At 40.0% G+C, this 13,568-nt stretch overlaps 1 protein-coding gene across 1 annotated transcript in view; it reads right to left on the reverse strand.

Annotated features, from left to right (window-relative positions):
• SCFD2 (sec1 family domain containing 2) overlaps positions 1–13,568 on the reverse strand; it is a 201,706-nt gene that overhangs the window by 107,531 nt on the left and 80,607 nt on the right. The window contains exon 5 of the mRNA XM_054065995.1: positions 7,249–7,498. Coding sequence (XP_053921970.1) covers positions 7,249–7,498 — 250 coding nt within the window. The remainder of the gene's footprint in view (positions 1–7,248; positions 7,499–13,568) is intronic.

Genomic DNA, 13,568 nt, shown 5'->3' on the forward strand with positions numbered 1-13,568 from the left:
TTAGATGTCTATAAAATCACCTGGGGCAACAGGAAAAAAACCCCATCTCCTGAGTATCAAACTCCCATTCCAGAACTGGGGAGAAAATGGTCTGGGTTTCACCCGGCTGCGGTGATAATGTCTGCACTGTGGTAGGATGAAGCTATTTAGCTCTATCAACAGAGACTACATTTTGTCATCCGATGCAAAACTGAAAACTCATTCTAACTGTGCCTTATCTGCACACCAGCCCAAGAGGGCTCTGCAAAGCAAGGACCACCTCTTCGGTACGAAGGGAGACACAGGGAGCACAGCAGAAAGAAACTTTGCCATAATCTGAGATGGCTTTCTTTTAGTGTCATTTAAGTGAAGCCATTCTATAAGAAAGTTTTCCATCCTTGTAATGCATCTATGACAATGGCAGCAGCCCTGAATTTTGTGCAGCCACACCACACCAGCATTTACAGCTCCAATCACAGCAGATTTAGCTCTGAACACACCATACTGAGTGACATTTCTGATACTTGCCTTCATTACAAAGCAGCAGTTTTGACTTGTAGGCTACAGGACAAAGCAGATTCCCCAAGCAGCACAGACTATAACAATCGTGCAAATACAACAGCCTCCCAATTCAAATTGGAGCACAAAGTTTTACTCCCAACATTATGCATGAAAACGCCCCTTCAGTGTCTGGGACTAGAAGAAACTGATCAGTATTTCAGAGAGAAGTCTGTCTAGACATTCAAAATATTTAGCTATTCGATGTGTTGAGGCATTCCCCCCACCCTCCATAACCCACTCTATGAACTTTTAACATAAACAGTTTAGTTTATAAAAAAACCTTTGCTCTGGTGGGGAGCTGATCACTATCTGCTTGCAGCCAGACTCCCACGCATGCCTGGAATCGAGGAGCAACCCTTAAAACCTGAGTTCTGTACCCAGACATGCAGAAGCACCCCAGTAGGACCCAGCATTGCTAACACATTGCTCTTATTTTTTGTGCAGACAATGCAAATACAGAGCTCCTAAAGCCTGAATGTGTAAAATGGAAGCTCTTGAGAAGGCCTGCGAGACAGCACAGCTTGTTAAGACTTCTCTAGCTATTCAAAGAAAGAACTTTGAATTTATTGAACTACGTTTCTTTGAAAATGCAGAAAGGACAATATTTAATTCTGATTTTTCTATTTTTTCCCTAAATGATAGCAAGAAACAGTCTGGCTGCAGCTTTATTTTATTTTGTGCACATATAGCCAGTAATAGTTCCTACCGCAAATACCTACACTACATACAAACAGCAGATAAATCCATTTCTAATTTGTCTACAAGTTGCCATTAATAAAGAATTTAGCTTTAAAACGTGAAAAAAAAATCTTTTTGTAGCAAGGATGAAATGCTCAATAAACAGAAAAATAAAAAAAAAAGACTGCAAATGTTTTCCTCAAGTCATGAATTTTTTTATCAGTTCTGTTTTGAAATCATGAGTTTCTGGAAACAAGCTACTATACAGGTGGGGGATAAGGTTAGCCTTTCACTGGACTAGTGCAAACTTCATAGAAAAGATTATTGATAAAAATATACAAAATTTAGAATCACTCAGCATTTACTCTTGGATTTTTTGATTTTAACAGTGGTAGTTTCACAATATTTTTCTGAACTTCATGAACTGGGGGGAGAGTGATGGTAGCATGTAAATAACTAGCAGACACCTGAGCTCCACCTCCACTGTGAAGCAGGGGAAGCCCTCCTGTGTTCCTGCACAAAGAGGAGGCACATTCAATTAAATCTAAAAAGCCTACATTACAACCAAAGCCCAGGACCTAATTCCATACCTGCCTACCTGTAACTGGGAAATTATTGCTCCAAACCGGCAATGAAGCCAAGATCAAGCCAAATAAAAGTGAGTGTGTCTGTCCTCTGAAGGAATCAGCTGTCCTTTTCTAGGAATGTAAATGCTTATTGCAAAACTGGAATTGATTTTAGGATTCGGGATACCGAGGCCACGCCAGCAGTAAGGCAATGATACTTCAGGTAGCTTGTGAAACATTTCTCCCAAGAATCGTGTGCAGAGGACAATCAGAAACAGAGCAGCCAAGACGCCGTGTGTCTAATGCAATACAGCAATGACTACACTTTCAGTAGAAAAAGAAAGAAAAAGTCCAGAAATCCACTTTATGATTAAAAATGTCAGGTTTTAGAGGTCGATAAACAGCAGTTCCTGTTCCAAAGAGGGTTGCCGCTACACCTATGCTCAAGGGGGTACAACTGATACCCACAGCCCTACCACCTTGGTTATGGCACGTGGGCAGCGGAGCTGGCTGCCTTGCACTCTGCCTGGCCTGCTGACCTGCAGAGCACGCCACGAAAGGCAGATCCACTCTACAAAGCTCCCATAGAGATTTGCAGATGAAAGAGAGAACGGCACAGCTGAAAAAATAGATTTTTAATTGCTTTGTAGGTCTATTAGCATCACTTTTGCATAAGTTTTGTAGCTGTACAGAGTTCTATGTGGGCATGTACAAAACCAGATGAACAGATAAGATGATAAATCATACTTCACAGCTTTTTTTTTTTTTTTGAAACAGCTGCCAAAAAGATGTCCCCACCCAAAATCCAACATTCTGTTGAAAAGCATCATTTTCCATTATGTTTTGGTCTATTTTGTTTCCCCTCCAATTTGTAACATTCTGCTGGAAACAATGATGAAGAACATATGTCTGTGGTAAATTACACCCGGGAGAAATCTTGGAGCTGTTACATCCAGTTTTACTACCCAAGGCATTAAGACAGTCTACCACAACACGTATTATTTAATAGTTCCATCAAACACAACACCAGTAATATACTTCTGTATTATTATGCATGCAAAAAATTTGTATCATATTTCTTAAATCTTATTGGGTGATTAACGTGTTACATTTTCATTTTAATTAACAGTTCCAGAATATTTTTAGTGTTTCAATGAAAAAAGGTGTTATAGAAATGTAGAGTGTTATCGTACAAATATTTTCAAAAACATATGTTCAGGCAACAACAAGGTTGAGAAGCCTAACACTCAACAGCCAGGAAATTGTGAGTGTTTATGCTTCTTTCACAATATAAACTTACACAAATGCTACATCATAACGTATTCTGCAGAGGGCTGTAATCATCCAGGCTGCATCAGGGAAATCCAGTGTAGCCAAGTGGATAGACAGACTAACATCTCCAAGAATCGCCTTTTTTTCCACTACTGCAAATACTGATCCAGTTTCACTAGGCAACACCAAAAAATAGACACAGAATATATAAATACACCCTGTGCACTGATGAGCTGCATCTTGTGGGGTAAGTTTACACTAGTTCTGTGCTACGGTCACATCACTAGAGACTTTCTACAGGCACAGAATCAGTTAAGCATAAGTAAGCTTACCTGTAACAAATTTAATAGGAATAAAAGATACTTCATATAAACCTGGCTATTACTTCAACTGATGACCTCAAAAGTCAACTTTTCTAAAATTTTACAAGAGTTTTGCATTTTATTTCTCAAGTGACTCCATGGGAACAACAAATAAAACCAATAAAAATGTGTCATTGTTAAGATACCTTCCATGCTTTGCAGAGAAAAGGAAAGCAAAAGGCTTAGGCAGCAGTTCAGAGCCACAGCTGAGAAAAGGCTTTTAATTTCAGCTTAAATCAACCAAACGGCCTTAGTACAGTGCTGCATCCAAACTGAAACCAAAACATCAGGCACCAGGTGTATTGGAGAAGCAAAGCACAAAGTCCTCTCTGTTCAAAGAAATGTAATCACTAACACCTGAAAGTGTAATTTAATGCTTTTCTTCTTTAAGTTCCAAAATGAGTCACACAAAGCTGAGAGTGCCAGGCCCCTTCATGAACTACAAACTGAGACCCAGAGAAAGTTACTTGCTGAATATCATATAAAGACTCGCTTATTTTATTAGTACTTATTCATCATGTGTAAGATTAACCAAAGCTGTATTTTTCTGGTTCTCTCTGGTGTTCAGTCCATACACTGAATGCAGTCACGGCTCATAGAAAACATACTATATAATCACGAAATTGAAGAACGTGCTACAGTGCACACAGGAGTCAAATGACAGTTGCATGGGAAACTGAATTACTGGTATTTCTCAACTTGAAGTGCTTGCCTTTGCAGCCTATGCCTTTTTAAAGACAACTATGAATTTTGCTCTCTGTTGCTATAACCAAAATTGTCCAATCATGCATCGCTAGCAGGGCTTGAAATTTAAACCTGCATCTCTACAGGTTAAGCTCCTTAGTAACAGCAGATTTACTGCAGAATGAATATTGAATATTCAGGAACTTGGGTCCCACATGGGAACCTGGAGGTGAGGAGTGAGCCAGCAGGCAGTGTCTTGAATCTACTCAGTAACTGGCTTACTTTTCCCTTCAGACATGTCCAATTTAACATTTGCCCAATTATTTACCTCAATAGAAAACTAAGAATAAAAGACTGTGAACATCTTGCGTTGTTCTGATGATGAATGAGAGATTCCAAAAATTACTAAAACCTATTTTAGTTTAATTAAGTTTTGTGGGCATTTAAGAGCAGAGTAGAAAAGGTTTGGTCTTCTTTCTGGCTTAGAGTAAAATGAGGGCAGAATGCTACATGTCTGGACCTCAAACTGTCCCAACCTGTGGTTGTTGCTGACTTGCAGAGCTGTGCTGACCTCATACAAACTGGCCAACTTACACCAGCTAAAAGGAATAACTGGTCTTTAGTTCATAGCGTGTTCTGCTGGAAGCAGATGTCTCAGCATTGTATCCACTATTGTACTAAAAGAGGAAACACGTACTGCCATCTATTCACGGACTTTCAGGCCTTGCAACAAAGAAACTCCTGCTGCTGTGCCTTTGAAAGAAAGCTTGCAGGTGCTCACACTGCTTTGACTTGCTTTGCTTCCCAAGCAGCCAGCAAGGTACCCAAGACGCAGGAGGAAGCAGGATGAAGAACAAAGGCCTGGCAAAATACCGGTCAATGAAGAGTAGGTCTAAGGTTGCTCATATTTTCTCAGTCTTAACAGTTCAACTTTACGGCAAATACACCAAATTACAAATTCAGCAAATTCCACTATTTCTGAGAAAGCAATCTGTTGGATGAACAAAGGCTTGAAAACTACCTAGGGGGCATTTCTAGAAATTCCGTTCCATGTTTTGCTCCCAAGGCAATCCTTATTTTTGGTCATAACAATAAGTTTTAATATTTTTTTCCTCTTTTATGAACAAGTCAAAAGAACTGTCACTCTGAGTAAGATTTGTAGAAACAAAGAATGCTGAAAGAACCAAAAAAAGTATGCAAGCAAGGGGAAATATTATCACACGCCTGTGCAGAAAGCACAAGCATGGTTGTGCTAAATGCAGAGATACAGAAACAGAAGGGTGCAAGGACTCCAGCTTTGTGTTATGCAATTAATTTCATAACATAATAACGACATGCTTGGTTTAAAACTACCTGTACCGGGTCTGGCTGTGATGGAGTTAACTTTCTTCATAGCAGCTTGCAGGGTGCTGTGTTTTGGACTTGTGGCTAAACTCACGTTGATAACACATGAATGCTTCGGCTGTTGCTGAACAGCACCTGCACAGTGTCAAGGTCTTGTCTTTTTCACAGTTAGATGCCCCACATAACAGAGTGAATACTTATGCCTAAGGAGATGAATGCCATACTTCAGACAACCACCATGCTTCTAATAGTCCACCCACTATCTAAAGAGACAGAAGTAATTTTAATTCATAAATTCAGGAATCTTCGTACTGAAACATTCATTCACCTGTTCATTTGCCTATAATTTGAGGGGAAACACCCAGCTGTTCACTTTTACTCAGGAAACATGCACACTAGGAATCAAGCATATTCATTAAAACTGTGGAATTATTGACAGGTTATGGAACATAAGACAATCACAATGTCTATTCTGATCTCCATCTGTGCTTGCAACTACATAACCTAACTAACTGCACAGAGAGCAACAAGGGAAGCATCTACATATGCAGTTTCTCTTTGTAACTTGACTGAAGTTTTAGAGACCTCAAATTTTCCCATACTTATGTTAGGCACAACAAAGGGAAACTCATAAAAATGTGATCCAAAACACTGCCAATCATAGAAGAAAAAGCAAAATATGAAAATGGAGGTTTAGAAATTACTGCAGTAGAAGACACCACTGAAGCTGTGAGGGAAACACTATATAGAGGACAAGATGTGCGTTATGTATAGAAAAACAGGAGGCAAAAGTCTACAAGAAGCTTGGAACACTGTGGGCACCGTAGCCAGGAGTATTAAAATAACAGCACAGTGTAAATATGACTGAAAATGCCCATTTCTACAGTAAGAGTGTTTTAACCATTAAACTATTTTACACTTAAAGCAACAGCAGGCTGGCCAGACCACACAGGTATTTCGAAGCAGAAGCATCCACAGGGAATACTACCAGAAGAACCAACAGCAGAATTACTTCACTGCCCTCAAGACTCCCCAGTCAGGCCCATTCTCTGCAAAAGCTTTCAACTACAAGCTTCTCACAACATTTTGATTAATGTTCATATGCTCCCTACCTCAAAGGTGATCATTGTCGATGACCTGCTCTCTATTAGTAAATATTGAGAAAACTGACAGCAGGAAGCAAGATCCTTTCTACCACTCTGATACACCACCCTTGAGCAATAGTTCATTCATTTTAATGAATGTTTTTTAACTTTTTTTTTCAAAACTGTGACACCAGTAGCAAGAGGTTAGGGCTTTTCTATTCTATGAGTACTGATCTAAAAAAAGGCTTAGTGTGCTATTTTTTACAGGCTACTGTTCATGTCATTTCAGCAAAAAGCTCAATGTTGGTTTTAGACACATTTCTTCTTTTATGCCAGGCAGGCCAGCTCCCCGTATTCACAAAGCAACTGTGGTTCACTGAACATGTTTCCAGGATTAATTTTGACTTCCCAGGGTTGACTTTACACCGATCAATGAAAGAAATTGTGGAAAAGATTACCTTATGAAAACACACAAACTTAGCCAACTTTTAACAAAAAGAACAACTTGTAGAGCTTTCATCAGACTCAGCACTATTCAAGGACAGCCTGTCAGCATTTGGCATGTATGAACATGGGAGATGGAACAAATGTACAGGAAATCCTTGTGCTTACTCAGGTACCCTCAGCACCACAGACAAGTCAAGCCACTTTTATATGTTTCTTCTAGTTCCTGCGTTCACAGCCATCCAATTTCTCACCACACAAGCAGAATCTTACCTGTTATTTTCTGCAGCATAGGAGATGGCTCTGGCTCATCACAAATAGCCTTGACTAAGGCCTTTTTCACCCCTTCTTCAGCTGCGTCCAGCTCTTTTCCACTTTTGATTTCTCCGACAATAGAATACATGTATACCAGCAAGATAAGGAAGTCCTCACAGGTATAATCATCTTTCGTCCTGTTGTTGTAAGACTTGATCATTGGCAATAACTGGTTCAAAACACTGGGCATTTCTGACTCGCCAATAGTCTGAAAAACAGAAGGAAGATCATGTCAGATTAAGCCCACAGGGCTTATCAGACATACTGCTGCCTGCATCTGCAAGTTATTATTTCTCATAATTTCTCTCAGTGCTCATTTCATCAAAAATTGTTCAATATTTGTATTCTCATTTGTCAGCACTTCGTCCTGTGACTTGCTTGCTGCTCAGATAGCAAATTTATTAGTTTCCTACAAGTTTTTTTCCTAGGCACTCATGATAGCAGCCTCTTAGAACTTGAAAAGCCTGATGATTAGATCTTTTCCATGCACCAGTAATATGAGAGGACAGGAGCATCAGTCTTTGCAGAATGGCTAAAAATGGTGCAAAACACAGGGTAAAACACTTCCTCTAAATTCTGGTCCTCCTTCTTGGTCTTGATACTGTACTTGAGTAGGGAGTTCAAAGCCCAGCTCCCATTGATTCCAACTGCTATTGCAAGCTCTCAGCATATCTGCAAACCTGGCCCTATCCTTTCAGGTCAGATACCCAGAAAATTAGAAACAGAGTTAACCACCTGTGAAGTGTGTGGTCTAAGTGACCAGTGTGGTTTCATAGAAGAGCTGTACAACAGTAGGAAGGACAGGCCAGCAATCCTGGCCTGGCATGTGCCCTGACCTCCTTGTCACTCTGCCTCCTTCACAACACACTCAACAGTTTGTCAAGCCATGTAACATAGGTCTCCACACCAATAAACTCCTCTTTGCTGGACAGGTCAGGCTCATTCCCATAGCACGTTCATGCTATGAGAAGAATAAGGCAAAAGCCATGTGGAAGTGGGAAGAACTACGTGACCGTGAGGCTGAAAGACAACCATAATGTGTACACAAAGACAAGAAGGCTGATAGAGAAAAGAAGAGGGAAATTGAGAGTATGCTGGGATGTCCTAGGTCCTCAGTAGATGAAGTCACACTTGCATCTTCTCATCTCTGTGCAAGAGGTGCCAATACAGCTTTCCTCTGGTTGTAAAAAGGAGACTTCGTATATGAATTCCCTGAAGTGCCAGGCTGACATCCACATCACATACCACCAGGGCTAGAATTTAGATCCACCATGTGGTTTCTGCAGCTCAGCACAGAACAGCGACCAATTGCAGCAGCAAACCGCCCCCCTCGCTGCATACACACTCCTGCACATGAACTCTCCACACACTAGTTTTCTGCTATGAGTTAGTTTGCAGCTCAGCAGTGGGATCAAGTGAAAAGCAGGGCCAGTGCAAAGTAAGCCGGAGAAGCATGCTGCTTCTGTGCAAGGAGGGAGGTGTGAGAGGGGCGAAGCATAGCTTTCCCCACTCCATGTCAGTGATCAGCTGGATTCATCCAAGACATGTCCTGCAACACCACCCTCAGTACCTCGCCCCTTGCCCTGTGATTGCCAAACAGCTCCCTGTGAAAATCTGTGGGTCAGTTCATAGTGGACAGTGGAACACCAAATTGCCTATAAAACAATGAGTCAAATTTGCAAACATTTATTCTTGGTTCTTACTACAGTAACTTCAAACAGACTAGCCATGGTAAATAGGCATCACAGCCAAAAATATACCCTTCAAACAGATTCAAAATAACTAAATAAAATACAAACCAAACAAACCAGAAAAAGACATAGGTTCATATAATAACAAAATCATTCAATTATGTTTAGCACTGCTTTTATCTACATTTAGTTCAGTTCTGAGTTTTTCTGTTCTTCTGACAATTGAGTAGTTTTTTTTCTGAAATGTGGGCAGGGATTTCAGAGTCTAACTTTAGGAATGTGGAAACTAAAAGTTTTATCTCCTGGTGTACTCCAGACAACACCAGTGGGTCCTGGTTTTGGCTGCATTTCATTTTGGTTGTCCTTTTACAATCTCAGAAACACTAACAAGCATCTCATGAACTGTAATTTTTATACCTACGCTGATCTTCCACAGATTGTGATCATAAAGCAAGCATGAATTACTCGAGCCCTCAAAAAACTTTTCTCCAGTCTGTGCTATAGGAAACAACGCTTCTATGGACTGTGGGCCCCACCCTGCTCCTAGTACACCAGTTTTGCAATGGGCCATCTTTCAAGGGACTTTAATGTGGTCAGATGTTATGTTCCTTATTCGAATACATACCTTAGAGAAGAATTTTCTAACTACACGCACGCTAAACCTAACAGTAAGTGCACACTGTGGACTTGAAGTAGTAAATTACAAAGCTACAGTGGTCAAAAGTACTTGGGAGCCAAAAAGAAACATTTAGAAATCTGGGAGGGGTTGGCACCCTGCGTTTGTTTGAGCAGGGAGTGTTAAATCATAGGCATAGCAAGTCCAGGCATTGCTCTGCCTTGGAAGCAACTCTACGGTGTCTGACAGCAGTCTGGCATATGCGGGCAGCTGGGCCACCCTCAAGCCAAGGCTATTGGTTCCCAAATTTCGACTGAGTTCTCCCTCAGTTTAGTAGTACATGTTCTCTTCTCGAAAAGTGGCACAAACAAATTCTCATCTGTATACTGGTACAATAAATATCAGATCATTCAGATCCTTAAAATGGAAGAAGACAAAACTTCAAGGAATTTAAAGGTATGCAGCTATTGGCAGGGAGCCACCTGCAATGAACAAGTGTCTCCACCACCTAAAAACAAAGAACTGAAGATTAACCTACATGTGGAGTTAATCTGCCGCAGATGACAAATATCAATCTATATTAATCTAAATTCACTTTTAAGCAGAGGCAAGCACTATACCACATTATACAGAACTTCACCTACTGGTATACTATCTATTCCCCCCTCCTCTCTCAACACACAAACTCTCTACCTCATCCCATCTCTATCTCCTAGCATACTCTGCAACACCAAAAATGAATTCCTGAAAAGGATGGACAATTTTGCATGCATGAATTATCAAATGCCTGGAGCACTGAGGATGCACGTGGTTGTGCAAATAGTAGGTCAATGGCTCCTGAAATGTAGCTCCTGAATGGCTCCTGACAGTAGCTCCTGAAAATACACGTGTACAGCATCTCTGGCAAACTTTCAAACATACATGATACAAAAAAATTTGGTCTAAACTTTCAGGATGATTTACTGATGGGCAGGCTAAAACTCAACGACTTAGAGCAACAATTGCCACCTCTTATCTTCAAAGTAAAAATGAAAGAAGAAAAAAAAATTAAAGAGCTATAATAAACCGTTAACTTCAGAATGCATGCAGGGTCTTTCTGGGGTATGAACTTCGCTGGAATGTTTTTCCCTTATCTCTTGGGAAATGGTGCTACAAAGGACTTCAAATGGAACTGCCAAGTTTCAGAGGCTATTTTGTCCAAACAGGCCAGTTGGTCTGGAGCATGCATGAAAAAAAAGAAAAGGGACTTGCAGCCTTGCTGCAGAGCACAGCTCCACAGGGAGCTGGGAAATTTGCCTCAAATAAAATCCACTGGCAGATTGTCATTATCTGGCCACCTCCAATGATTTAGAAGTTCCCCGCACTGCCTAGCAATCAATCAATTACCCTGACTGAACGACCCTAAAACACAAGTTTTAAAAATGTAACTACCCATGACCCAAATTTCCTGCTGGTTATGTTGGCCTCAGGTTAGCCCCATTTGTCTATTATCAAGGGAGCCAATAAAAATAATAAAACCAGGTCAATTCTGAGCTTTCCAAAGGCTGTATAAAAACATTAACACAGCTTAAAGCAGTGCCAGCTAAGGCCCAAGCTCTAACGCCTTCTGCTCAGTTGCATTGTTTGGACATTTTAATGCTATAATCATATATTCTTCAGAATCCAGTGAGAGTTTGTGATAGATTTTTGTTGTTTGCCATCACTTTGCTCTACCATACTTAGTTATTTATTTTTATAACTTAAGCTGTGTAATAATTTACTGTTCCTAGGGGTAAATGAACTGACGTCAATTTGCTGATTTTTGCAAACAGCCCAAGTTTTGGCAGATGGGAGGATAGTGAAAAAAGTATAAAAAAATTTTTTTTTCAGTTTTTAAATGTTGAATAAGATATTGTTCTTCAAAAGTAACATTTAAAATGTGATTTAAAGGATATACAGGAAGAGTAATAAAGCCAAGAAAAAGTGTTTTGCATTTCTGTGAAAGACATTATTTTCAGCATTAAATAAAACAGTAAGAATCTTAAGTCATATTTATCATTAGACATATTTTACACAATAGAAAACAGTGTGCTGGGGAGGAAAAGAAGAGGAGGGTCAGAGTTTACTTGAATTAACACGTGTCCCTGACAAAACTGAGAAGAGAACCGAGCACTCTAATCCCTGTGCTTCCAGCCCACTGTCCTCAACACATCATTAAAAATATTAAAACAAAAATCAAGTTCAAGCAAGCAGAATTTATTTTCTTTTAAAATCCAGGAGGAAGGAGGATATAAATCTTAAGAGACTACTTCACTTTGTAAATATTCTCATGACTTTCCATTTAGGAAGCAAAACATGTTTAATTCCTTCAGAGGTCGCATGAGTTAACAGAACTTTTGGAATGGGAACCACACAGCTTTACAACAGTGCGGAGATTTATCGGAGAAAACCAAAACTTAAAAAGAAGCCCCAAGCCTAGCTGCAGGTAAAACCAGCAGAAAGATCAATGGAAACTCACAAGCCCACAGTTCGTTTGCTATCCTGTGGTTCTGGACAAATCTATTTAATAGCAGCTTCCTTGTATTGATAACTTAGGTGTTCGTGAGTTAGGGTTCATGAGTTGTGGGATAAGCAGCTTCCCAATGCTGCTCTATCTGATTTGTCATGTTTTCCCTGGGTTTGATGTTTTGTGTTTTGTGATTTTGCCACACTGAGTATTAGCTCCCCTGCTATCTAGAGAAATGCAGAATATTCTAGCTGCTAAAAGTGACAACAACACCAAGGGAGGACCTTGTGGTTATACCAAACCATCTCAGATCCTTTGATGGCAACAGATCTGTGCAGCAGTAGTCATCTTAGTGAAAACAAGAGGCGCTGCCAAGCTAGGGAGGAGTCTTAACTGCCTGCAGTGCTCAGCTGCCCTTAAATCAAATGCTGCAGTTCTGTTACTTGCTGTTTTACATTATTTGGCCACCTGAGATTTGGGGTTGATTGTGCTAAATTTCCACATGGGTGAGATGATGTCTGTACTCCCTACTCCCAGAAAAAACAATCATTTCATGTATTTTGTTTTCATAAAATGCCCTATGGGTGACTAGTGATTTGACACAATAAATAAGTAAGCATGGTCTTACCATGTAAATACTGTTTTCCCATATGAACCTCTAGAAACCAGTATAATTCCTGACTTAGGTAGGTTTTGACAAAAAAGTATCTTCTCTTTGTCTTCTTTAAATATCCGTAGGGTATGATTGAAGAATAACTAACTCAAAACACGAAAAAAGAAGGCCTTCGAAGTACTACACTCTCACTATTAGGAAACCCATCAATCTGTCAGTGTCAGAATATATGATATCCAATTATTCAGGCAGGCTCTTTAAGAAGAGCATAAAATAATATTGATAACTGAAGTACACCGTCTGTACACTTCCTTCTGCAGGAAGTGACTTTGGATGCCAGAAAAGTTTTAGTCTCAAACTTATGTTTCCAGCTGGGGAGGGTTGACAAAGCCTTGCCTTACAGGAGGAAGGCATAAACTTTAGCCTTAGGGGAAAACAGTCGAAACACCCAGAAAGCTCACAGTAACTTGAGAGGGGAGGTGTGAGATGCTGGCAACAAACTGTAGAGTCAAAAAAAAAAAGCTAAGTCATTAAAGATAAGGAAAAGTTCACATTGCCTTTTGTTGGGGACCAAAACAAGTTTATGACTTGCCCCCGTCAACACCCAGAGAACTGCATCTTCCTCTCTTTAATGGCAGCACGTGTCTATATTCACTTGATAGATGATACAGAATTTCTGCAGAATACATATATATAGAAAAGAGTGGAGAACTAAACTGCTAGTGAGAGACACAGGAAACAGTAAAAACATCTAGGACCATTTTCCCCTGTTATTGCTCTTAAATGACTCCTTTGTTTTTAATGAAGTATCCCTAACAGAGCCAAATCTATCTCCTGTCCTCTTTTCTGCATTTATCACCCACTCTGTGCATT

This window comes from Cuculus canorus, chromosome 4, assembly GCF_017976375.1.
Source record: "Cuculus canorus isolate bCucCan1 chromosome 4, bCucCan1.pri, whole genome shotgun sequence".
NCBI classification, from domain to species: Eukaryota; Metazoa; Chordata; class Aves; order Cuculiformes; family Cuculidae; genus Cuculus; species Cuculus canorus.